Here is a 23,847-nt window from a genome sequence, read left to right on the forward strand (position 1 = left end):
ATTTGCATTTGCTGAAGGGCTCAGTACATTGCTCTGTTGTGAGCAGGCCAAGACTTTCAGCACATGAATTCTTGTGATTCACCCTTCCCTCTGGTCTACCTCTCTGTATCCAGCATGGTACAGAGAACTCTATGTGTTTATTTATACACAAAAAGGTCTTTACTTGTTACTGTTGTGTTTGGGTGCTTGGCTCGGGCTCCCAAGCCGGAGCGGGGGTACAGACTGACCTGGTGAATCAGTATTTTTTACACTCCTGCCAGGCTGCAGAGTGACCTTGGGCAGTTTACAGCTGCTTCACCTCTCACCACGTCAGTTTCTGTAAAATTATCCTGGTTTACTTTGAATAGCACATAGATATCGACTGATGCAAGGGCAGGGTATTATTGCTTACGTGTAACTCAAATAAAGCCAATGCCTAAAATCCAGAATCAGCAAGGCAGAGAAACTAAGAGAAAAAAGAGCAGAAATGTGAAATTGTTCCTCTGCTTCTGCTGTTCTCCCCCTGCTGCCCTGCCTAAACACAGGCAATTACAGCCCAACCGCACCAGCCGATTTACTCCATGTCAGCCACGCTGAGAAGTTCAGGTAACCCCCCAAGGCATAAGAAGTGACATCGAAATAAGCCCACGCAGGTTAGGATGAGTCTGCTTAAAGGTTACAGTTCTTCTGTGCTGGGGAACGCACGTTTCAGAGCAGACGTTTCCCTTTGGAAGGCTCTGGATACGGAGCCCTGGCAAGAAGGGCGGTGTGCTGCCCGCGTTCAGGAAGGACGGGCGGGAGTTGCTCCCTGCCGATAACGCCATGTCAACTGTAGCTGCTCGGTTTCTCATTAGCAGTTTAAGTGAAAGCATAAGACCACGGATGCACGGTACAGCGTGGCTGCCAGCCACAGAGGCGTCACACAAATGCACTCCAACCAGTTGGAAAGGCAAGCAAGTTTCTGCTGTTCATGAACATTGTAGGCTGAAGCTGGCTGTCTTTGCCTGCTACAAGTAACTCCTCCTGAAGTTTGTAGGAAGCCCCGTCCTGTGCATAAGGGTTACAACTGTCTCAGAACTGAACTGTGGAGAAGCTGGAAAGCGGGAGATCAGCTGCACGCTGGGAGGTGGGAGGCAGATACCGAACGGTTCCCAGCATCACCTTTGCAGGGCCTCATGCGCTCACAGGGCCTGCTCCTGAATTTTGCTGCATAAGCAGACTGTGAGATGTCACTTGCACAATAAAGAGGCACTTAACATTTTTCTCTTCCAAATGCTTAGCTGCTGAGGTAGCAGCAGGTTGGACGCGTGCATTCGGGGCAGATTTGGTGAGCGTATCCAGCCCATTGCAAAATCCCCGCTGTCACAGGGCTGCAAAACTTCCCACCTCTGAAATCCCACAGCTGGCCATAGGTGTGCGTACGCAGCTATCGTGCCTGGGACCCGTTTTCCTAATCCACCCTGCCCGCGTTTCTCTCGCACTCACTCGTGCAGCACAGGAGCACAGCGGCATGCCTGCATGCCTGCGCGCCTGCTCGCGCCTCCCTGTGTGTCCTGCCTTCACGTCGCCTTGTAGGAGCACGTAGAGCTGCGACCATACGTGTGTCCAACTGTGCAAGTCTGCGCTTATAGAGGCGTATACGTGCCACGCTGCACATGCAGCTCTGTGCGTGTCTGGGTGTGCGCTCCCTCGCCGTGTGGATGCCCGCTGCTCCTTCCCCCGGGGGTGCAGAGCAGCCCCGCGCTCCCAGGACGCCCCGGCGCCGGGGGGTGCGCTGCCCCGGGGTACGCCCGGCCGCGCCGAGCCGAGCCGAGCCGAGCCGAGCCCGGCCCCGCCGAGCCGAGCCGAGCCGAGGCGGGGCGGGGCGGTGGGAGGGGGCTGGCCGCGGGGCCGTAGCGCAGCGGGGCGGCGGGCGCAGAGCGCGGCGGGCAGGGCAGCGCAGCGCAGCGCGGGGCAGGGCAGGGCAGGGCAGCGCTCGCACCGCTCCGCTCCGCTCCGCTCGCCGCGCACCGGGGCCGGGCGCTCCATGAGCCGCCGCCGCCGCGGGGGGGCTGGGCGCTGCGCTCGCTCCCCGCCGCGGAGCCGCCGCGCCGCCGGTGCCGGGATGTGACTTGCGGCGGGCTGGCGGACAGAGCTGCCCCGCCGCCCTCGGCCGCAGCAGCCAGCGGGTGAGTGAGCGAGCGAGCGAGCGGGGGGGGACCGGCCCCCGGTCCCGGCTCCGCGGGGCTGCCCCGGAGCGGCGGCGCAGCCGGGGGAGCGCTGCGGACGGGGGGGGGCACAACGGAGCCGCTCGCCCGGGCTCTGCTCCGTGCGCTGCCCGCAGAATTAGCTCGGCGGCCGGGAGCAGACAAGAGGCTGGATGTGGGAGTCCGGGAGGGGGATTAGACGGGATATAGGGCGGGGGGGGGGGCTGCGCACCGCGGCGGGGAGCGGGGAGAAGACTGGCGAGGAGGGTAGAGGAGTTCCGAGACAGGATGGGGAAGGAGAGCGGGGGCAGGCGGGGGCGGGAGAGGCTGGAAAAGAAACCGAAGAGAGCAATGAGCGAAGGGACAAAAGAGAGAGGAAGCTGGAGCGGGATAGACATCGTACGGGAGGAGGAGGAGGAGGCGGCTGCAGGCGGATTAAGGGGAGACCGGAGGGGAGGCAGCTGCCTGCCGGCCTGCGAGGAGGGGGCTGCTTGGCCTCGCACCCGCGCTCGTCCGCGGACGGGGGTAGTTGCAGCAAAGCCAGGCACCTTTGGGCTGCTCTCCAGCTCACTTCCCGGCGGGAGCTCAAGGGCAGCGGTAAGGGGATCTGGGCCGAGGGGGAAGAGCCTTTTGTTGGCCCCTCGCTGCTGCTGCCTGGCCCCGGGGCCGGCGGGCGGTGGGAGCCCGGCCGGGTTGTGGGTGCGCAGCGCTGGGCGCAGTGCAGCCCCGCACAAGGGCTGCGCAGCCTTAGCAGTTTCCTCTCTAGTTCACAGAAAGCCCTGTCTCTGTATTACCTCTCCCCAAAGCCAAATGGCGATAGGATTTAGCACTTACGTGAGCCCTTTGTTTACACCTGACCTAACGTTTATCCCTAGGCTAACAAGATTCCCTGCGTGCTGAACCTAAACACCTCGGTTGGTTATCATCCCTATAGCACTGAGTATCTATTTGTCGGTGATATGCTTGCTGCTTACCAGCAGTGGATATCGGTGTTGAGGTGTTCTCTCGCTGCATCAGAAGCAATCAGGTGAAGGAAACCCATCTGTCATGAAGCTGTGACATGAATAGAAACAGAATTAGCAAAGAAAAGAAAAACATTGATTGCTATCAGTAGTATAACGAACACCAGGCATTATAGTCAGAAGTATCTAGGCACAGGCGATATACAGATCTGACCAAAGGGAATTGTGGGCACCTAGAACATTAGAAAGAGAATTTCATATTCTATTCAGCATTGCAAAGTATTTCTAAATGAAAACAGTACTTTTTCTACATGTCCTTTTTGGAGTGGGGTCTTGCTTTCTGTAACTGTGAGGCTGTACATAGCATGATGTGTATTACTCTAATGCAGGGAATGTCTAAATCACTGCTGTATTTTTGCATACAAAGCACAATTGCACTATTAATTATTATTCTGCAAATACATCTCTTGAGTGGTCTGATCTCGGCTGGGCTGTTGCTGCTCTGTTATCAGTCCTGAGCTCATCCTTCAGATCTGATCAAAAGGAGCTGGCAGGGATCCCATGTTGTGATTAATTCCTCACTCACTAGCATCTCTCCACAACACTTCATGGTGGGGGCGGTTTTCTTTCGGAAATGGTACAGTGAACCAGTCTTCTGCCTATGTGTGGCAGAGCAGGTTACTACTTGTGCTACTATTGCTTTTATTTACTAGATTGTTTTTCTTCTCTGTGATTGGATGCATCTTCCTGTATAAGTTGATTAACGTTAGGACTCTAAAAAGAGGAAGAGATAATACATCTAGCCATGAATAGCCCAACCTTAAATCTTTGCATGGTTACAGATTTATTCTTTATATATATTCTCTAGCAGCAGACAGCAGTATCTTTTTGACCAGATAAGAGAGATTTGCAGTCTTTGGTCAGAAGACTTTAGCTATTGAAAGCCTCATTGATTTTTAACCGTGACAACTTTTTGATGACAACTGTGAGATTTTCTGTTTCTGCTTAGTTGCTTGTAATTGTACTTCGTACCCGCTGGGGCAGCTTTGTGTCTGCCATTTCTGTAGTGATTCTACACCAGATACTGTAGGGGACTTCACTCTGTTGAAAACAGTGGAGTTATTACTGTTGCCATTGAGAGCAGATTTTGGACCAAAAATTGAGGACTGGATTTGCAAGCTGTCCTGCTAATTGTTTGCTGCTTTTGCCTGAAATGTCTGAGGGTTATTGATTCAAGTCCTCGTGGTTGCTCTGGGTTCAGGTATGTTGGCTTAACTACTTGTAATGAAATATAATTTTGGAGGGGGATCTGGGAAGAAGAAGAAAAAAAAAATCTCAAGTTGATTTCCTTCTGTGTGAACAGTTTCATTCAACTATGCAGGGGATATATTGGTGCTGCTTACTATATCTGTGCTGGAATGCTTCTGTGACGTTTCTGTATTACTATTGCTGTAGCTCTCTGGTAATAGTAGAAGTGAAGTGCCAGTCAAAGAGTGTTATTGTTACTATCGTGAGGTTGCATAACTTTGCTAAGAGCTAATCTAGACATAAAGAGGTAAAAATACTATTCCTCTACCGTTACTGATGTAGTTAACTACTGGGGATAATGTGCAGACAGAAGATTTTACTACAGAATCTCGAGAGATGCAGGACTCTGCCATTCTGCCCACAGCACAGGCTTGAGGAAAACACTGTTTTAATAAAAACCCGGTATTGATATACTTCTCTTTTCCAAAACAACTTTTCTGACAAAAAGACTTTCTAGTTTTCCCTTAAATTTATTGAATCTATGGTTTCAACAAAAGCTGTGGTTTGGCCCTTGCCAAACTTGTATGTTGTAATGCAATGTTCTCCCTTGTCTATACAGCCGTCTGAGTTCAGTGCGGAGTACCAGTGCCAGAAAGAGGATGTTGGGTGGTATCATCATGGGGGTTGATTATTAACGTTCCCAGTTTTTACCTAGTCAGGCAGAAATACATAGTAAACAGGTTGCAAACATGGCTATATGGATAGCAGTGGTGAGGAAAAGATTCCTCGTTTGGAGATTTGAAGCCCTGCTTGCAAGCTTTGGTGTGGACACGATCTACTGTTCAGTAAGGCTTACTGACATTTGGTAGGAATGTGATTTCACGCCAAGAATACCTGCCAGCAGTCCTAGAGATTTCTTGGTCAATACTATAGCTATCTAGGAGATTTCTAAGAGAACCACTCTTTATTTCCATCAGCTCTCCCAAAAGTAATTTCGCAAAAGGAAGTAATTTGGGAAAACTCCTCTTGAGTTGAACATCTCAGCATTTCTGAATATATATTTTGTTTGAATTCTCAGTATGCGTTGTCACAGCTTAATTTCCCCTTCCAAAAGAAACTACTACTTCGTACTCAAAATTCATTAACCCTCCCTTCCCCCCTCCCGAACACTTCCAAATAGGAAGAGGAAACAAATGATGGGCTGACAATATGACTGCTTACCCATGCAGCACAATCTCCATGGAAACAGACTGTCCTAGAATAGCTCAATCACATGAGGGTTACATGACATGAATAAAGTAATCAGAAAACTGGAAAACATCTCAGAACTGGAGATATTTGCACTTAATTCATTACCCCCCAGGTCTTAGGAGAGTAGCTAATAAACAAAGCTAGTATTGAAACTAATTTAGTACACGCATATCATAATATGTAAGTGATAGGGCAGTGGAAAATTAACATGATCCTCACTTAAGGGCTGTTTATTGTTTCCAGTTTGGGAGACATTTAGAATGAATTTTGAATAATTTTCCACGTGACCTCCTGCTTCTTGAAATTCTACCAGTGGTTTGCAGTATTGCCTTAGTAGATCCTAGGGGATTTCCTCCCTTTGTCAGCAGGCACTGACCATTTCACACTTTTTAGGACACTTTGGATATTCTAAAGAGTAAATGCACTATTTGAAGTAGGAACCGCCTGTGCATCGAAGGAATTGCAAAATTACCTTCAGAATGTTTCCTTCTAGTTAATTATGTACTCACAGGGAAAGGAGATTCATTGAGTGTAACCATATTCAATACAAAAATGAATACATTTCACTGACGATTAGTTTTCTGTCTGTAAAGTCGGTGTTTTTAACATGAGTGTTGTGACAGAGTCATTGAGAAACCTGTTATACAAATCAGATGTAAACAAGTAAATATTCTACCAATTCACCATAAAGTAAATTACAGCTAGGTAGAAAAAAATCATTAGTCATTAGCTGCAGGTCATTGCATCATTAGAACATTGTAGCCCTTTCAACAGTGCAAGGATACTGTAATTTCTGTGGGCAGGCAAAGATCATCGATTACCCTTTTCCTGTTTGTCCAATCCCAGATCACATTATTTGTCACAGCTTCCACTTCTGAGATGAAGTTTTGTAATAAGCTTTTTTGTCTGTTGTATGAATGAAGCCCATAAAGTCACTACACATTTATATTGGCACATTTGCTGTCTTGGTGCCTGTAATAGGAAACAGCATCATTTCCATCATCTGTCTCCTGGCAGAGGCCGAAAATGGGCATCGGTCATTACTCAGTGAAAGGGGAATGACCAGTAGTTTGAAGACTGAGATCCTCAAGATTTAACTCTGATCATTACAGGACTGTAATGCACAGGAAGAAAGCCCATTGTTCTCAGCTGCAAGAGACTCTGTTTCAGACCGTCTATGTAAATAGTTTTTGTTTTGGTTATGACTGATCATGTTCAATACAACAACATTGCACCGTTATGTTAAACCATTTTCAACTCTCATTAAAGTTTTTGATGTTTTCATTAAATGCATTTCTGATCTATGAAATATCTTCAGATGGGTAACCATTTAGGGCTGTTTGTCTAACTTACAAAAGAGCTACCGATAGTTTCTCTGCTCCTCACACGAGCTTTGTGACTAACATCATTGCCTGTTGATATGGTGCTTTTCTTCCATATGGTCATACCATACAAATGGAAGTCTTACGCTGAACGTTTTCACCTAGGCATGTTGCTCACATCAATGAACATAATCCTGCTGGGGCCTGCAGCACTAACTATGCAAGTGAAGGTTAACAGCGTCAGGTTTCGTATCTGGGGTGTGTAGTGTTTACTTCAGACTGCCCTTACAGGACAGCTATCGCTGGGGCAGATTGTTCATTTAAAGGTTACATTTTTAACAATCTCCTTTGCCCTGCTTTGCTTAATAAAAGCAAATGCCATAACATATCCCTTTTTAAAGCACCTAACCCGTGTTCTCCCTGAAACTAAGTTGGAATTCGTCCAGGCTTTTGGTCCCAATGGTCGAGTGGGATGTGTTGTGTTCCTAGAGAGTTTGTCATGGTTCACCCTGGATCGGGGAAAGCGATGCTGTTTTTTGTTGTTTGTTTCCTCTGAATGGCTTTCGACTTGCTAAGCAGCACAAGGAGTCATTCATTTTGATCAGTTGATTGATGACATTGCATGTGTGCACCATTGTTACAGAATATGGGATTTCTCTAGCCAACCATTCCCGTTTACAAATGCGATCTAATACCTGGGCTTTGGAAGAGGATGAAAGGAGTGAATATTATAACTGCCTATTGACCGAGCATGAAAACAAGATTTTCCTTTTAAAAAAAAGCACAATGTTTATTTTCCTGGGACTGCTCTATCCTTAAAAAAAAAAGTGGTTTTGACTCTGCCTTTATTCCAGTAAAAGGAGCAAGGCTGTGAAACAGTCTAATTCTGATACAACTTACCCTTGCATCAGGCCCAGTGCAATTTACACATAGTTTAAGCACCTGAATTTGAACTATAAAGTACTGTAGATAATGTATTCTTTTGCAACAGGATACATAATTTCTTCTGGTTGTGTTTTAGGATATTTGCAGGGGCAGTGTTTGGAAATGTTGTTTTCAATCTGTGCAAACACAGAAATGAGTCAGTTTGCATTCCGAGTACAACAGGCAAAAGCAGCTTTCTGGGAGGGCAGCGAAGGGGACTAGGGGTAGGCTATCCCACCTGCAAATCCAGTGCAAAAAACCAGTAAACATGGGCTATTGAAACAAGCTGTGCTTCCAATTGCTGTGAAATCCTCCAAAGTGAACTGTAGCTAAGCACACAAATATTTTGTTGTCTCAGACAGAAAAATGAAAACCTACCCAGCCATTGGTTTCTTCCTCCTCTTCGTGATCAGCTATGGCTCTTCTGAAAACTCAAGTACGTCTAGAGGGTGCGGACTGGATCTTCTCCCTCAGTACGTTTACCTGTGCGACCTGGATGCCATTTGGGGAATAGTTGTGGAGGCAGTTGCAGGGGCAGGTGTGCTGACGACGTTATTGCTGATGCTGATTTTGCTGGTGAGGCTGCCCTTCATCAAGGACAAGGAGAAGAAGAGCCCCCTGGGAATGCACTTCCTCTTTCTTTTTGGGACTCTCGGACTGTTTGGGCTGACGTTTGCTTTCATCATACAAGAAGATGAAACGGTGTGCTCTACCCGAAGATTTCTGTGGGGAGTTACCTTTGCTTTGTGCTTCTCGTGCTTGCTAGCCCAAGCCTGGAGACTTCGTAGACTAGTTCAACATGGGAAGAGTCCATCTGGCTGGCATCTAGCTGGTGTGGCAATCTGCCTGATGCTCGTTCAGGTCATTATTGGAACCGAGTGGTTAATACTGACAATTGTCAGAGATAACAAGTTGGCCTGCAGCTATGAACCCATGGATTTTGCTATGGCTTTGATTTATGTTATGTTCCTGATGGTATTTACCATGGGATTTTCTCTTTTCACGCTCTGTGGAAAGTTTAAGAAATGGAAGAAAAATGGAGTATGCCTCATTATAACACTTTTTTTTTCCATTCTGATTTGGGTAGCCTGGATGACTATGTACCTCTTTGGTAATGCTGAGCTAAAGAGAAGAGACAAATGGAGTGATCCCACTCTTGCTATTGCACTGGTGTCCAGTGGCTGGGTGTTTGTTATTTTTCATGCCATCCCAGAGGTCCACTGTACCATCCTTCCATCACAGCAGGAAAACACTCCCAATTATTTTGATACTTCACAGCCAAGGATGCGTGAAACTGCTTTTGAGGAAGATATACAGCTTCCTCGGAGCTACATGGAAAATAAAGCCTTTTCAATGGATGAGCATAATGCAGGTAAGAATTTACTATAGAGGACTATATTTTTCTGTAGTAGCCAAGAAAATAATCTGTATTAGACATTTTTCAGGTGTTCAAAACAAGGGTCATTACAAATGCCATATTTTTCACACTACATATTGTTCCCTTTTACAATTTTCATTAAGGTATCACCTAGTGGAGGGAATAAATGAAAAAAATGCAATACAGAAAATATGTCTTTGGTTAAAATGATTCTTCTGCATGTTGTTTTTTCATTGAAAAACAGAACAATTTCAAATGCAAAGCCAACACTGAAAGACAAAACAATTCACTGTGGGAAAAAATAGCCTCTATTTTAAAATAGTTTAAATGACATTTTTTGTCATTATCAGTTAACAACATTTAACATGAAATATTTTCCAAAAACCCAAGAAAAAAGCAAGAAGTGCTCTATGTTACAAAATGCTCAGCCTCTTGAGCAGCAAAATAATAATTATTGATTATATTTCCAGTAAAATGGGATTTAGTGCCACTTTGTGACACTGGGGGGGGAAATGCAAAGTGGCGTATAGACAAGTTCAAAGACAGTCTTTGTTGTGACAGCTTTAACGTCTGAACAGAGTATGCATAGATAGAGGTTTCCAGGTAATGGTTGCTTTCCTTGTCATAGCTGTTTGGTGACATAGAACAATGTGTGATGACACATCATTAAAATCTGCAATGAAAATGTTTTTGAGTGATTACTGAAAGGGCCAGCAACAACTGTTAGCTTAAGAGATCCAAACCATTGCTGAACGTTTAACCCACATCAGAAAATACACAGGGATGCTTTTCTGACCGGCGATGGGAAGCACAAGCCTGATCGTGTTCCGTAGTGCAGGCTGCGGTCTGGTGCTGTCCCACAGTTGAATAAAGGATTTTGTTACTAGTCACACTGCTTTTTATTCACTCTAATTGAGAAGAGGACTTTGGTATCCCACCCAATAGTTGCCACATTGCTTTGGCAGCCCCCAAAAGAAGGCTTGGGGCACGTTGTCCAGGCACTTCACCTTCCTATTCACCTTTAGGTATCTTTGATTTCATCTGGCTTTGATGTTTCCTCTGGATACAGACCAGACATGGTGGAGGAAAACAGCACTCTTGTTTGGCACAATGTGGGGTCAGGAAGACGTTTCTCCTCAAAGTGTTTTAGCAGGAACTTTAAAAGTCTCCTTCTAGTATGGAAGCTTTGAACAGAAAGGAGTTAAGTTCTGTGAGTATATACACCAAGGGCAGTGGTAAAACAAACCCCAAATTGCATCAATAAAAGAATGGTTGTGTATTACTAATGTTCCAGAGCAGCTTCATGATGGACCGCAAAAGCAGTCTCTTTTTTTTTTACTGTCCTACATCCCTCATTAAATTAATTTCATAGTAAGGTAACTGCAATGGCTTCAGTGGAGCTATTCCTGACTAAGGCAGACCTAAGAACAAAATTGGATCTTTCACTCTGTATTATTCCCATTCATGCATACATTTTAAAAAAGAACTGGAAGCACCTTTTTGATCTAATCATTCAGTGATTAAGTTTTCTAGTGAAATGGATAGACATATGATAGCTATAAAATCGTTACAGTGTCTATTATAGTGCAATTTATGTTCTGTTTTAATCTATCTGAATCGTACGCAGTACAATACAAAATAGGTTTCCTTATCTGATGCCCTTATTAATATTTATCGTAATAAATGCATGTCATTCCTATTCCTATGGCATGTGGGAGAAGGATACATACATTTTTAATAAATCAAAACAGATTCATTATTCCTTTGCAGCGGTTCTTTAAGTACAGACTTATGACAACACGGTTTGGAGACAAAACTTAATGAGTATGGTAGAGACTTAAAGTAAATACAGGTAATAATATTCAAGTCACATATTATGGCTGCTGAAGTGTTAATTTAAGTCAGATCACTGTACTGATGGTTGTCAGTGGCTAAGCACCTGGAATCTATTAGCAATTGGCTCTCTGCAGGTATGTAGAGAATGTTCTCTTCTTTTATTCATTTAATTAACCTCAATTCAAGAATTCATCATTAAGAGTTTATAAATTAAAGGAAGGGTACTTTCTTCAATTATACTTAAGAATGATGTTTATAAGATCTACTAGTTGTAAAATTTTGGAAGACACAATAACCAGAAAACACCTCTTAGTTCCCTGATTGTAGTATTTGTTTTAGTAAGTAGTTAGCTTTAAATAGAAAACATGCTTGGATAAACATATTTTCCATTAATTCTTGTTATTTCCATTAATACTTGTATAAAGTAATTTAGTAATTTTGCTTTTTTCTTCCTTTTTTTTTTAAGATTTTAAGCAGCATTTTAAGAATCTGAACAGCCTTTAAACTATAGGTTCAAACAAGCATATGTTCTCCTAGTTTCTCTCTTTCTTAGCTAAATGTAGCTCCAAGTTACACATAACAACAAGAGCTGTTCTATTCCAGGAATATCATTAAGCATGAATAAAGCAAAACTATTTTAAAGTCAGTTATTTAAACATCATTTAAACAACATACTCATCTGGGATTTTAATACTCATATGATACATAAGTTGAAATATCTACTTAAAAGAGTTATTTTCATACCTGTGTCTTGTAAAAATGTTAGCAAAGTATTTAGAAAGCCTGGAAAAAGGCAACTTGAATGAGTTCTCAGTGCTCTCTGGAAGAGCACTGCACGCTAGTAGAGCAACTTCTGTAAGGCAAAGAGAATTTGCTTATACATGAAAAATCTGGATGTGAAATGTAGAATGCTACAGCTGTCAAGAAACCCAAGCCTAAGCAGCTCTGGTACTCACTGAATTTCATTTAATAACTTTTAGTACTACAAGTCACCCTCAGAGCCAATGCCTAAAAACAAAGTTAATAAAATTTAAAATATGTGTTAAAGGGAGACTTTGACAAAACATTTGCTCAAATCTTCTTGGCACTATTTTGTTTTTTACCTATACATACTCTATGCAAGTAGATGCATTTAATAGTAATGGAAAAAGTACAAGGAAAAATGGTAAAACTGGTATGAGAAAAAATTCCAAAATTAGTATTTTGTCCACAAGCTTTGTCTCCGATTCTCATGTTAAAAGAATTTTAGACTTATTGCAATAATGGGGAAGGAAATTTCAGCAATATGAAACTGAATTTACTGGCTCTTTAAGATAACATTGAAATGACCATGGAAACTTTGTGTAAATATTTTGTGTAAATATGTAAATATTTTAATGATAGTAGGCATTATAAAGAGATTTTTTTTTCTTTATGTGTCCTAGCAAATACCAGTGCAATCATTTGTGTTTAACATACAATAAGAAGCCAAACTACAAAGAAAGAATACTACTGACCCTGAGATGGTTAAATATAACATAAAAAATACATAATTCTAGTTTAGGCATTTTCATCTTTTGTTCTCCCAGTGTTCTGCAAAAATATCTAATTTTAAAATATAGAGCAAGTGAGGGTCTGTGTGTATCCGAAGTCAACAACTGAGCATTTGCAGGGCCGGATTTCTAAATTTCTGTGCTATATCAATACTGTTCTTCATCTCTGTGCACAACTCCCAAAGAGAGGAGTAGCAGTGGATAGAGGACAGCATATGGCAGCAGGATCCATTTAAAGCTTGTTCCACACAGTGCAACTATATTAAATCCTGGCTTCATTAAAGTCTATGCTGAAATTCTTGTAAACTTCATGTCATTCACGATTTCAGCCAGGGAGTGTAGAATTGTAATTTGAATTAAATGTAAGATAAATTCTTGCCCCAGGTGTCTGAACTAGGCGTGTTTCTATATACCAGCTCACAGATGAGTACTGCCCGTTGTAACCACGCAACTCGCGTGGATAAATGAGCTCTGTTCCCTGGCCACATCTGAATTCAGTGAAGCCGTTATTTACCCCCAAAGTAAAAAGAGAGTTTGTATGTGCCAATCCCCGGACTGGTTTAGAGATGAAGAAGCATATCCCTAACTATGCGTATCTCTCCTTCAGAATATATGTCTTGAATCCAAACTTGTGCTAAAATTAACGGAGAGACTGATGTAGTTCTGGTATAAACATTCAGAAGGACAATCAGTATCTTCTCTTTTGTTACAGTCATTTGCCATGTTTAAGCTATTCAAAAGCAATATTTACTTCATATTTCTAGTTTCTCAGAGTAAATATAATCTGAAACATCTGGAAAATCCTTATACGCTAGTCATGCTGAAGTAATGCTCAGGGGGGTTGTGAGCATGCTTACTGGCTCGAGCAGTGTTTTGGATCCCTGTCCTCTGAATTTGATAGAAAGCAAAATGTAGTATCATTTTACTTAACCCCACAGTATCCAGACCAATATAGTAAGCACTTTGCAAAATACATTGCACGAGGTACATCAAAGGTTTGGCGATTGAAGACATTTAGCTCCTATTGAAATGAGACTAAGCAAACTTCAAAAATTCGGTTCCAATAATTTTTTTCCCATTCCACAGCAAACAGTTAATTTTACCTAAAACTGATTCTTCTGAGATCCATCGCCAACTATATAAGAAAAACTGCTGTTCAAAAGCAATGTGAAAACTGGTATGGCAGCATGAATGTTAAAATCGATGGCAAAGTTCCCAATAACTAAACTGGAAGCAAGGTACTGTTGTGATTTCAAAGGAGACGCACAGCATTAATCGTGTTCCTAAGAACGATCTCTCTTTTCTAAACACAGCGCTAAGAACGGCAGGATTTCGAAACGGCAGTTTGGGAAGCCGACCTAGTGCGCCTTTTAGAAGCAATGTTTATCAGCCAACTGAGATGGCAGTTGTGCTAAATGGTGGGACTGTAAGTATCAAAATGTGATGATTTAAGAAATCTTTGATATGCACTGGTATATACAACCACTACTAATTAAAAAACCTGCTTTTAGCTTATTCACAGCAGGGGGAAAGCTGTAAATGAAAATCTGGGCAGCAAGTATGCATGTAATGCTTCCCTTCCCTCTAGAAAAGATGTAATTACAAAGTATTTTGCATTTCTTTACTTGGCCGTTCACATTTTGCAGTGTAGCTTGAGTGAAATGAGTTCTTTGGTCCCTTTCAAATTAAATTTGTGTTAAGGTACTTAACATTACTATTAAGTGACACAATTTCTAACCTGTTTTTTTTTCAAGATGATGTGAGCCACACAAATGTTTACAGGCCAGTACATTACTTTAAATAAGAGTCACTGTTGCAGATAGTGGTGGTCTCCCACATATCTTCCATCTTCTTGTAAAATGTATGTAATTCTTTGTAAGTAAGTTACAGATGTATACGTCCCTGGGAAAGGGATTCATAAAAGAGGAAGATAAACTATTTTAATGTTAATAGCATTGATTTTTCTTTCTTAGACAATAGTTTGGCATGCCATTCTTTGATAGACCTGTTTTCCTGCTGCCCGGTTGCTGTACGAATGGCTTAGTGATCTGATGCCAAACAGACTTTCTATATGTTTTTCACATGATGTGTAGTTGCACTTGAAGACATTTCGTACAGCAGGCATACTGTTGAAAAAGAAGAATTTTCATCCCCATATTTTTCATGCATACCTACATGCTTCTTAAAAATCTACCCATGAGCCAGTTTGTACTCATGTGAGTTGGGTTTTCTTTATTTTGAATCATGAGCTGATTCCATAACTCAACCTCCACATTAAAACCAAATAACGTGAACTTATTGCAGGTCTCTTTTTGTTTTTAAATAAGTAAAGTTTTGGTTGATTTTAGTGAAGAAGAGAGACTAGATGCAAGGCTTCTCCTGTGTGGGTAAGACAGTGGGAAACACATCAACTTGAATAAAATGAAAAGGCTTGTACTTTGCTGTCAGCAATGAATAGCATCCTTCTGATGCTTGGCTTCATCTATGCCTGATACTTGGATTCATCTATGCCTATGTTTTCTGATACCAGAATACGCAGCTCAGGGAGAAGCCAGTTTAAGGATGAGAACCTAGAGAGTTTGTTTTGGGGTTTTTTTTTTGTTTGTTTTGCTGTGTTTTGAGGTGGATACAAAGCTTAAAGGAGAACGTCAGATAGTAAAATGAGAGATTAATGTGTATGTATAGTCATGGTTTTTACAGAGAGGTAAATGTATGGTATGGGTGGAAGATGAGTTTCTTTGTGTCACTTTGCTCTGGAACTACTGTCTGGAAAGCTGTCCTGTACATGTAGCATGATAACACTGGTTTTTGAACAGACTAGATCTCTCAGTTATGGGTTTATTATCCTTATTTCCAGATACCAACTGCTCCGCCAAGTTACACTGGACGACACCTCTGGTGAAAGGCTGTAGGCTGTAGAGAATAAGAATCCTTGTTGCCGATGTTGTTCCCTGGCAGTGTGTCTTTGAGGGAGGAATCCATAACAGTACCAGAACAAAGCAACAAAACATCCAGGAGCTTTCAAAATCCTACAGAGGGTTTTGTCTAAATGTGAACACCATTGAACTGATAAGATAATTGCAAAAACAAAATTGTAAAACTGAAGCTGAATCTAATTTAAAATAGAAGTAGGCACACCTTAAATTGGAAGAGGGGGATATTGTATTCTGAAATGTAAGATATGCTCTTGTCTGTAACTAGTGTGCGAGGCAAGCCTGTTGTTGTTGGTTGCCAGTTGCTTGCAAAATACCCTCCTCTCACCTAAACTTAATTCATGTTGCCAAAAGAGATTGCCACTACAGTGTGAAAACATGCAGGATTTCTTTCCCTTTTGCTCCTTTTCCCTTCATTTCAAACGTCCTGAAAAGTACCTTGTTTGCTTCATTATCTAGCTGTACTGTACAGTCATGTAGCATCATGTGTAGTCAAGCATTGTCACTCAGTGGCAACTGAATTACCATTACACTGTAGGCTGATACTCTTCTCTTTAAAAAGCTGGTGTAGGAGATGCAGTTCTGGAGTGATGAAAGGTCTATGCATGTTTCATGCGAGTTATGGAGCTTATTGAGGCAGAGAGAAAAAGCATAGGTCCAGCACAGAGGCAGCTCTCCTCGGCTGTGCAGGGTCGATTCCCCGTTGTTCCAGCCTCAATCCCGGGTGCGAGCGAAGAGCCGCGCGCTCTCACGGCTCCTACAGACGAAGCCATTAAGTGAAACTTTGGAGGGATATACTTTTGCAAAGACTTAGCTGGGGAGAGAACGTGACTCGAGTTTGCCAGAAGGAGTTCGTTGTGATGGTGGATTAAAGGCAACCCGCTGTACTGCCCGAGCCAGCCTGTTCTGTTGGGCTGATCTTGTCAAGCCGGAAAGCGGTGGCAGCTGAGAAGTACTGACCACCTTTCAGGAGAACCTCAGCAGCAGATAGGGTCAAGACCTCCCTTTCTAATCCCTGTTCATATGAGTAGTCCCCTTGACTGCAGTTGTTTGTGCATTTAAATGTGGTTGTGCATTTTAGTGCCTAGCTGGTAGAATCTCCGTGCTGGAGGTGGTTTGTTGTTGTTTTTGTTTTTTTAAGGTGGTTTCTTCCCTACTCTTCCCCCTCCCCTCCACTTTTTTGAGTTGATATAAGGCAGACTTTCTCAAAGCTTTTTATCTTTGTTTTCTCCAGGTTCTTTAAAAGGTTCCCATTGCCCATTGTTTGTGCCATGGTTTCTCATTATGTTTAAGCGATCATTCCTTTATTTAACATTTAATACATATCGGACATTGAAAACATCATTGTATCCTCACTGTTTGGCCAATGTTAATCTTAGCTTTCCTCGATACTAAAAGCTAATTGTTTTTACTTGAGGGCATAGGAAACATAACAATTAAACTTTGCATATGCTGTAATAAAAATATATATTTTCAAACTAAAAAAATATAATGTACAAATAACTGAATAGCTTAGTAGCTTCACAGAAAGAAGTTACTTGCTGTATACTGCAAAAGAAAGACAAGCTTTTTATTTTTCAAGAGTCTTCCTGATTCTTCATGTACCTCCATTTCTACTGAATTAGGAACCTAGTCCTGCAGACTTGTATTCCCATGAGTAGTCCCATCGACACCAGTAGGTCTACGTACAGGTACAGAGGCTGCAAGACCAGTCCCTAAGTGTTGCACACAGATATAAATGTATATATATATATGGAAAAAATATATATTGCCATTCTTGCCATGATCATCTTATGGGGTTTTATTTCAAAGCCCTTCTCTTCCAGAAGCAACGTTTTTCTGTCATGCATGAGTAAAGGAGTATGTTAGCTCCCCCCTGCCCTTCCCTCCTCAAGGCAAAGGAAGCATGTGCTTGTTTTAGGGATTGCTTATTTTATTTTGCAAGTAACTAGGTGGCCTTAGTAACCAAGTAGGGTAGGGGTGGATATTGCATGCTATCCAGTGACTTAGAAATACATTTTGCTTGTTTTAAGCCAAGCTTTGATCACATAAGATAGTATTTAAGATAATGATAGTTACCCAGAAGTTGCATCATTTGGAACAATAAAAAACCTATTACCATCACTTGCCTGCAGAATTTTGCTTTTAAAAACCAATTAAAAAAACCCCAAACCTCATAAAACTCTATTGTAAAAAACATGTAAGATGACCATGGCATAAATGGTAGGACAGCTTTCTTTTTAAAAGTTTATCATGCTACAACCAAGATTTATGAATTATAATACACATTTTACAGACCTTGGACAAAATCTGTACAAGATATAGTTCTCTTAAGAAATGTGTTTTTCTTTTTCTAGATGTGACTGAATTGATAAATAGAGTTCCCAATCCTGCTCCTGATGAAGTTGGTTTGGAATTTGAGGCCTTATGCAAAGATATGGCCAGATCCTACAAACTGCTACTCACATGACTAGTTTCATTGCGTTAGTCATGTGGACTATTCACAAAATTAAAAATTAGCAGGATTGGGTTTAATTTGTGGTGGTGAAGTGTGGCAATAGATTAGGAGGGTCTTTATTTTCCAACTTTATACAATTAGTAATAAGAAACTTTTTTTTGTAAGTCACTAGTCGGTGATGTAAAATGCCCCAAATAAAACTGTAATTGAAGAAAGGCACCTTTATGTTAACTTATTTTTTTGTTACAGTAAACAAATGTTTACTTTTGCCTTTTATGAAAGTTATCTAGAATGTAGAGCATCTGTGAACAACATGATAAGTAAGTAAGCACAAGCCTTTCACAGTTCAGTTAATTATAATTAGCTTTTATACTATAAAAGCTACTATGTTGTCCCTTGATAGTTACGTGCTCATGGTGTTTCCATGCAGAAAAATGAAATCGTAAAGCATCTGAAAAAACTATTACCAAAACAAGATTTATAATAACTAGCTTTTGATCAATGGCTGGACAAAAGTTCAAAGCCATACTTTACAGATCCTGTCCTGCTTTCAGATGAGTTGAGGGTGGGTGTTTGACACTTGCCAGAAAATACGTAGCATCTTCAGAAGAACACTCTCAATACATACAGTTGTTTCTATAAACAAGGTACATGAAATACTGTAGAACTAGATGTTTCTGGTTTTAGTCTAAACACAGGCATCTTGGTTGGCTTGCTTTGAGCTTGATGCCTTGGGTCTATCCAAAGGCCATGCAAAAGGGAGCATTGTAGCTTTTATAAAAAAACAATTGGACTATTCTACCAACTTACAGGATTACAAAGCAGGTGCTTTTTATTAATTGATGAGAGCTAAAGCTCATTTTTGATAGATAATATATATTTATTAAATGTATTAATGTGTGTTTTATAACGTACCCTTTTTTCCGCTGATTGTTGCATACTGGTATCTTATTAAGTACATCTTTAAAGGATTTTCAAGACAATCAATGTGTACCATGATGACTGTACATAAGTATACAAAACTACAAAGGTTGTAAAGCATGGGCAAATGTTTTATTTTCAAAATGCTGTTCTTAACGAGAATAAAGGCTTTACTATTTACTTACAATGTTTGTGTTAACTTGGTGTTAAAATCCACCTAAAATTTTTCCATTACGGTAAACTAATGATGCTACAGACAGCATTGTTCTGTCGTGATACCGTGGGTGCAGTTCTGCAATATAAGCTAAGTTAAACTAAATGAAACCAGCTCCTAGAGGCTAGGGCCACATTCCTCCACCTTTGGCCACATTCCCACATTTACCCTTAGCTCTGGCACCTATCAAACCCACCGTGAGCCAATCAAAGAGCTGAGCAGCCAAACTCTTAACACTACAAGTGGTATTTTTTTTTCCAGTTGGCTCAGCAGTTTCCTGTACTGGCTCAATTGCTTGTGCTTGTGAAAAGGAGGGGACAGGATCATACAGCTGGGGTTGAAGAATGCAGGTTGAGAGTTTTTTTTCTTCAAATGGTTTGATTTTCCTGATCTGGTGCAACAACCAGCATCACCAACCAGGAACCAAATGAGGGGTGGGCACTGGTGTAACAGTGAAGACAAAGTCTGCGTAAGTGATGGAAGAAATCCACGCTGAAACACAGCAAGAGCTAGAGGGTATCTGTGTTTTATCATGCTTTCATTCAAAACAACTAGACCTCTGTTTGTTTAACTTGTATGGAATTAGTAGTAGAACTGCAAATATCTTCTTTAATTGTGAAATTATAAAGGCCTAAATAGGACTATGCTTGACAAGACTGAGTTAACAAAATAATGAGGGCTCCTTAGCAGGGGGCCCAATCTGATTTTTATTCTGCTTGCACCTTATGTAAGTAGGTACACATACACAAGATTGTTGAAAATGCTATCATCACTGTGATCTTAATTTTATACTTTCTCAGCACATGTGCTAAGTGATAACAAAAGGGCCTTTGACTTTTCCCCTGCAGAAATGCAGAGCAACCCTAGCTCTCATTGCCTTCAGTTGGAATTGCAGCGGCACAGCATTTCTGAAAATTAGACCATTATGAACAGAGCCTGGATTTGTGTAAATTGTCACAGCTCTGCAGAAGTCAGTGAAGCTACTCCAGTTTATACTAAATGAAGAAGATTTTTGCCTTAGTTTTAACACTTGCCTACATGTGAGTGTTACTCCATTTATTTCATCCAGAGTTTTGTCCCTGTCAGAAAAGCTTGCAAGTGAGCATTCAGGAACACAAGATAAACACAGACTCAAACTTTTTGGCTAAATGTGCACAATTCCATCTGTTTTAACAGAATTGTGCTTACTTGCTCTAGGACTGAATTTTGTCTTGGCATGATGGGTCCTTACATAATCTCCCTTTGATTTACAACACCTCACCTGTAAAAGTACAACTGTAATGCTAAGAGTGTTTCTAAATCAGTACCACAAAGTTTAGTCCATGAGCTCTGTGTTTTGTGATAGCGGTGAGAAAACTAAAATCGAGATGTTGAACAATTTTGTGTATGTTCTTCTGAGTCTTCCAATTTGCTTCCCACTGCAACCATATAAAATATAACATTAAATACTTAACTTTCCAAAACATCCATAGAAACAAAGAAGTAAACATCCATACTTCCACAGCAAATACTCAGTTGTTCTTCAATAAGTAAATAAATACCCCCCCCAACCCAAAAGACCTATTTCTTCTATGCATGGCATTTTTTTGTTTTGACACAGCTTCAGCACTCAGATACTTGTACACAGTTCTTAGTGCCATCTGTGGGAGTTGTGCATGTGTAGCTGAGGGCAGAGTTGTTTGCTAGTAAGACGTTATTGGCTTGTTCAAAAAAAATGAAAGCAGCTCTTTGAGGTTTTTGCTTTGAAGAATTTTCAATTAAAAGTCACTGATGAAGTCATACAGTTCACCTAGTATATAAATATATTTTTGTAATTTAGGACAACAAGCAAGGTCAATAAAGAATAGTTTTTCTATGTCTCAGTGGAAAGAAGAATGTTATCCATGTGATTGCAAAGGGTCTGCCAAATGGGAAAAAATCAGTCAAACAAAGAGCACAGGGTTGCTTGCTGGAGTAAACAATTCTAAATGAACAAAAGCTCTACATAAAAGTAAAATGTCCCACCCCCTAGTGAAAGCTGTTTTCAAAGCTCTGTATTCTTTCAGAGTGCTGTAATACAGATTAACCTAATGTTTTTCTTCTGCTGATACAACAGTCTGGTTCCTCAGTTTACTTCTGTAATTTCAGCTGTCAAATTCTGTTCTTAATATTTTAATATTTTACAAACTGCCTTTTAACTTATAAAGATAAAAATCTGTTTTTCTACTCCCTACACTTCAGAAGATGTATCTGTACTGTACACCTTTCACATCAAGCAAGTTTGTTGGGAGATTTATATATAAAAGTTATGCTAGAGGCAAAGAAGGCCCAGTAAGCCCCCAAAAAACCCCTTTTGTACATACAGTTTCAGGAGAGCTTAGTTACCCTTCCAAGGCATGCAACTGAAAACCAGCAAACAAAATCCTCTTGGTATGTACCCAGAATACTGGGCTGCAACAGGACCATGTGCTAATTTAAGGTGCTCAATGTGCTACCAGCCTGGAAGATCTCAGCTCATACAAAACATACACGACAAGTGATGTATGATGATGAGAAACACAGACAATACCTTAGAAAGCCAAAATATGACTGCAGTGGCAGGATGCACCCTATGTTCTACAATGGTCAAGGCAATATGTGCCCAGTGCCTTCCTGGCACAAGACCCTTCTGGATTTTAGGGCTTTTGTTTGTACAGCTGGTAAGGAGAAAAATCAGAGTGGATTAAATATCCTATGTGACTATGAATGTCCCATATACAAAATACTAACTATTGTGTTGAATTTTATCTAATATTCCTTGATGTGATGAGGCTGGCCTTTGCAAGTATTTCATAAAAATTGCAACAAGTTCAAAAACCCCAGGGCTCACACTGTTTCACATTAAAATAAGCAGGTGTTTTAGGTAGCTGCTAGCAGTGCTTTTAGTCAGGAGCGTCCATGTCTTATCATAACCTGTGTTACTTAAGCAGAACAATTTCAAATCACATCACACTAACCAGGAAGCACAGGTTGTCAGCATGAATCTGGATTTCAGGCAGTTATGTAAATAGTTTTCGACATATACTTGCTTCCCATGCAGATAGAAAAGTAAGATGTCCTCAGGATTCAGATAAGCTGGAAAGATGGGGAAAGAAGCTGCCTGGCTAAGTCTTTTCACTAGAAATTTCCATTGGAAAAATGTATTTTTCAGGCTGTGACACCTCAAACTGAACTAACTTGCTTAAAATATTTTGAAATGCCTAAGGAAGATGTTTAGTTTTTATATTAGGATAGCTCCATGAAGTTTAGAACAACTTATACTAGCTGATAATCCAGCCCATTTCTTTCAGACAACACATATCTAAAAGCAATGAATAGTGTAAATGTCAATATCAACAACTAGCTTACAACCATGCCATTCATATGCTGAATTTTAACCACTTCAGTCTTAGGAGTCCTATCATTCGTTCAACAGAGCAAGAGAAAGACCCATTTCTATTTTCAGTTGCATTTAAAATAATTAATAGAAGTTGAACTTTTACAGCGCAGTTTATCCCATTTTATCCCTCTACGTCCCTAGTCACTGCGTGCAGTTATGCTGGCAGATTCCTACCTTTGCAGAACTGTGATTCTACTGCAACGGAGACCATCTCTTTTTCTTTACAGAGATTGCCTGCATGCTGTAGAAAGGTGTATGGACATAACCAGGCAGAACAAACTGCCCGAGGATGCCAGTTATGCAGTGGTGACTGCAACTGTGCACTGCTGCCAGTCTCAGGGCAGTGCCAAGAAAACCATTCTCACAGGAGGCTGGATTCAGCTCCCATGAAAATTACAAACACCTTAACTCCCAAGATGTTTGTGTAACAGAATGTGTGAAAATTATCCACAGAGAATGCATAATCACTAATTTAAGGAGGTGCAACATAAAATTTAAATAGAAGTAACACAATCATGATCATTGGTAGCATGATCACAGTATTTCATATAGTTTTAAAACATCAGCTCCTGTTTTAAGTCCTAAGACATAGAGCAACTGAGGCCCTTAAGTGCTATGACAGTGTTAAGTTAAAAAAAAATCTCACATCTCACTTATTTCCAGTATGATGGTTTCTATCTATATATGTCACATGGTTTCTACTGTCAGGACAGTTGAATTTGTTAGCTCTATGTTTCAGTCTCATTACTCTTATTTTTAATACAGAGCGAACCTGATGAAACTGTGCTTTAGTCACATGCATGTTCTAAATCATAGGACACTATAACCATCACTACAATAATAAGCACTAGTGGAGACTGTGATTAATTTCCTTGTAAGTGAGGTGGGGGTTGCTCTGAAGAGGTTAGCACAACTGTTAACTGTTATTTTTGACTTGCTACTCCTACTGTAATAAAGTTATCTATTAGTTTGTCTGCCACATTCCTTGGAAATGCAGCTCATTTGACATAGTTTATCATGTATGCGTTGCAATGTTGAGGCACAGATGATGGCTAAAGGAAGCACTGGTTTTGAATGTATTTGGATTTACTGTTTTGGTCAACTCCGGGGAGTGGAATACTCAAAAATCTGCAGAACTCCTATCAGACATCCGAGGATTGGCCTTTGTCCTATTTATATATGCATTAAGTTCAAACATCTTCACCATCTATTTTGGATAACAGAGGCAATTTTCCCTCATCGTAATGCACTAATACAGAATCAGGACTGACGTTCTGGTTTGAGACTTGCTTGTTTCAGCGTAACA

General features: G+C 41.1%; 2 protein-coding genes across 12 annotated transcripts in view; one reads left to right on the top strand and one right to left on the bottom strand.

Annotated features, from left to right (window-relative positions):
• The window catches only part of IQCK (IQ motif containing K), a 173,608-nt gene that overhangs the window by 108,406 nt on the left and 41,355 nt on the right, over positions 1-23,847 (bottom strand). For 4 of the 11 annotated variants that reach the window (XM_072877710.1, XM_072877705.1, XM_072877706.1 and 1 more), the window contains one exon: positions 9,541-9,923. The exons of 1 other annotated variant lie outside the window; for it this stretch is intronic. In XM_072877710.1, coding sequence (XP_072733811.1) covers positions 9,814-9,923 — 110 coding nt within the window. In that variant the 3' untranslated portion in view covers positions 9,541-9,813. Of the gene's footprint in view, positions 1-3,139; positions 3,219-9,540; positions 10,435-18,938; positions 20,563-23,847 lie in introns of those variants that run through there. 6 more of the 11 variants (XM_072877711.1, XM_072877713.1, XM_072877707.1 and 3 more) reach the window with 4 other exon arrangements.
• GPRC5B (G protein-coupled receptor class C group 5 member B) lies at positions 1,956-16,994 on the top strand. The gene is made up of 4 exons (XM_072877704.1): positions 1,956-2,147; positions 8,231-9,244; positions 13,932-14,044; positions 15,476-16,994. Exons 2-4 carry the CDS (start codon positions 8,239-8,241, stop codon positions 15,518-15,520), a joined length of 1,164 nt encoding a protein of 387 aa, XP_072733805.1. The 5' UTR covers positions 1,956-2,147; positions 8,231-8,238; the 3' UTR covers positions 15,521-16,994.

Source organism: Ciconia boyciana, chromosome 13 (assembly GCF_034638445.1).
Source record: "Ciconia boyciana chromosome 13, ASM3463844v1, whole genome shotgun sequence".
NCBI classification, from domain to species: domain Eukaryota; kingdom Metazoa; phylum Chordata; class Aves; order Ciconiiformes; family Ciconiidae; genus Ciconia; species Ciconia boyciana.